This window comes from Montipora capricornis, chromosome 14 (assembly GCF_036669925.1).
Source record: "Montipora capricornis isolate CH-2021 chromosome 14, ASM3666992v2, whole genome shotgun sequence".
NCBI lineage: Eukaryota > Metazoa > Cnidaria > Anthozoa > Scleractinia > Acroporidae > Montipora > Montipora capricornis.
In genome coordinates, this window is record NC_090896.1 from 6,296,338 (window position 1) to 6,299,819 (window position 3,482).

The window sequence follows — 3,482 nt, forward strand, 5'->3', positions numbered from 1 at the left end:
GCTACCTACAGCTAGATAGATAGATCTCATTGTCAGTAGGCGTTGCGCGACGACACTAAAGACAGCTGTGAGGGAGATGAGGTCGAGATATATAAGAGAGCAGCGAGGATAATCCTTTTAGGCTCCCATATCAAAGATGCTTTATTGCGTCAAAATTTTCAAGTTGTAATTTTCTTCCATGAGGACTAATTTTATACGATTGTATACCGATTCTATTTACTGTTGCGAAATAAGCAAAAAATGAATACATGATATTTTTTTCAAATTCGAAACGCTTATTCGCACCCTGCGTAGCTGGCAGGATGTTTTATCTGGACATTATTTAAACACGCGAGAGTAAATCGATGGTTGCTCTTTGACCGCGAGTGGCATGGTGACGAGTAGTTAGCTGCTCCCCGTCGCGTCGACCATCGCGTCCAAAATACAGCAGCGCAAACCGCAGACCATTTGCATAAATGGCGCCCAAATTTGAATAACAATACTTGATACATCCTTGGCCTCACATTCATGAGAAAAATCCTTTGTCTTGAAATATAAACACGAGGCTGATCATCCTGGTCAGAGTTTTTCTCTGTCCTTGTGTGGGCCCAGTTCCATCAGTAGGGCTAACGCTCACATGGTTCATATGGGATAGAAATCTAGCACTTCACGTTACACTACACTCTCTTCAGTTAATTAAGGATTTATAAAGTATTGTCACTCAAATTTGGGCGCCATTTATGCAAAGGGTATATTGATTTACTCGAGCGTGTTTAAAGGCCTATTTCCACCCTAGATGCAACGCAATCGTTTCTTTGCGCTATTGTCGAATAGCGTATTCCGATTGGCCAACTATTTCTGTCACGTCAGTTCGTGCTGTTGAAAACAAGAAACATCACCATCAGCCTGATCGTCGTGTGGTTTACCTGGTGGTTTTAACAAGTGAAACCGCTAACAATTATACCTTTTATCATTATGGAGTCAACTGATTTAAACATTGAAAGATAACCGGAGCGGAATTTTTACGGTGCGGCCGTGATTAAGCAGGAGGAATAGGACAATTCTGAAGCTAACGAGCTAGGTGACATTGTTTCAGTGCTGAAACTGCAGGGCTTACTTAAACTTACTTTTACTTTGTCAGTTTCGATTTGTTAAGATACCTGGGACGCAGAAGCAAAATGTTCTTGTAAAGATGCTTGTGCTCAAAAGAGTAGCAGAGGTTGTTGTCTTTGTGGAGCGCTAGGAAAACGGTTCGCTACAGCAATCCGTCATGTTATTCGATACTATTCGACTTCAAATCAAAATATTTTAAACAAATATAGGCATAAAATCTTACAATAAAATTATTAAATGATAAATGGAGAGCGCATTCAAATCAAGATCTGAAAGATTTATTGACGAATAGCTTTGGTCGAAGAAGATTCTGAAAACCTTTCTGAGAGTTTGTAAAATCGTGATACACGAAATCATGCGGTGGGTGGGCGATGCATTCAGGGTGGAAATGGATCTTTAAACAGGAGGGAGCAGGAAGGATCAACTTAGGCCTGGGTTCCAGAAGATTGCCTGGAGGGGGGTGATATTTGGCCATCGTGACGTCATAGCCCGGGAAATTCAAAGCACGTAAACTGTGTTTAAATAATCCCGCGATCAAATGTCTCGTCAGCTACGCAGATTGCTTATGAGGGAAACTAGCTACCAGAGAAAGACATCCTTGATAGATTCTATAAGACCCCAGGTATAATTTCGATTTGTCATGTAGGTGGCGGTGGCGGCGGATTTTATTCCAGTGGAAGAAGTTCGAAGGATTTTAACGGTACATCTGGACGTGGCGGAGAAGGTGGCAAAGGATTTCTTCAGGGAGGAGCGGGTGGACGAGCCTTAAGAAATAACGCTACTGGGGGATTTGGAGGGGGCGCTGGGGCTAGTGGAGCTGCAGGGGGTGGGGGAGGAGGTGGTGGAGGTTACTCTGGAGGAGGTAGCGGGAAAGGAAGAGCCGATTCCTGTGGGGGTGGGGGAGGATCTTACAACGCTGGCAAAAATCAAATAAATGAGTGTTGTTTCAATACGGTCGGGCACGGTCAGGTGATAATCACATTTACCTAAAGCAACGAGCTCACCAACTGCCTACATACTAATTCAACATCTTCGTAGTTATTTCTGTTGTCAGTTTTCATTTTGTTTCACTGACTAAAAGGCAACTATTTTAAGGTTGTTTTTCGATGACGACGCATGCGTGAGCAATTTACGCATGCGCATAAACTTGTCGTTTTTCAGTGCCCTCCAGTGCCCTTTATCTGACTGACCCTTTCATTTTGTTTCATTGACTAAAAGGCAACTGTTTTAAGGTTGGTTTTCAATGACGACGCATGCGCGAGCAACGTACGCATGCGCATAAACTTGTCGTTTTTCAGTGCCCTCCAGTGTCCTTTATCTGACCCTTTCACTCCCAAGAGTATATTTTCTTCTCACAATTTCAATACATTGTTAAGCAAACTGGTGGCGAGAATAATTAGCAACTATTTACCGAAGTGGAGGTGGATATTTACTGAGCCGCGAAGTGAGATAATATAGCACAAAAAGATGATGAAGTGACGATGTCAACTTGTGAATATCCGAATGACGACATCCGAGACCTGAGCCACTGAAGTCAGTTCGGGATCACTGGAGTTCGATAATTATTACCGGATAACCAGTCATTGTTCGTACAGAGTGAGCTATATTTATTCTCTTCTCTTTTTGAATTTTTATCTCTTTAAATTGTTCTAGAAATCTTGATCTGATATCATTCAACCTATAGTGGAAGTGACTTTGTTTTCCCGCATGGAAGTGTTCAATACAAATCCTATTTTGTTTGTCCCTAGAATTCCTAAAAAGAACGCTAATGGAAGCAAGTCTTCACGGAATCCTGGGATAGCCATCAGAATACGAGGATATTTTACCGAAAACAAAACCGAGAAGAAATCGTTCGCACGTCAGCAATGCTGAGGGGAACGAGAAAAAATGTAGCTTACTCTCGTATTTTTTGGTTACTGTGTTTTTTAGACTTGATTAGTCATTGAACTAAATCGAACAATCTATCGATAACAGTCAAACTTTTTATCCATGAATGGGTTTCTAAAAAGTGGAACATAAATCTTTCACCTTTCTTCGATTTTGCTCAAAAATATTATTGTAAGAATTAACTCGTTTGGTGTCAACAAGCTAAAGTCAATTTGCAAAAAAAGAAATTGTGCAAGTGAACTTTTAATTTCTTTAGTCAAGTGTATGTTGTGTCAGCGAAACGTTTTCTTGAATGAAAACTTTATAAAGATTGAGTGCATCAAAATAAATTTCGTTTATTGTAATAACATTAGTTTATGTATTTTGTTGAGTACTAACTCATCTGTCAGACTAAACAAGTTCAAGTTACACGCATTTTGAACGGAATGAATGTTCCATCAAATTCATCCTAAGGGCTTTAAATTCGCTTTAGAGTAATGCACCGATCAACTCGAAACTTCAGC

General features: G+C 40.6%; 1 protein-coding gene across 1 annotated transcript in view; it reads left to right on the top strand.

Annotated features, from left to right (window-relative positions):
* The window catches only part of LOC138033493 (loricrin-like), a 15,049-nt gene extending 11,567 nt beyond the window's left edge, over positions 1 to 3,482 (top strand). Inside the window, exon 7 of the mRNA XM_068881239.1 lies at positions 1,739 to 3,482. Coding sequence (XP_068737340.1) covers positions 1,739 to 2,082 — 344 coding nt within the window. The 3' untranslated portion in view covers positions 2,083 to 3,482. The remainder of the gene's footprint in view (positions 1 to 1,738) is intronic.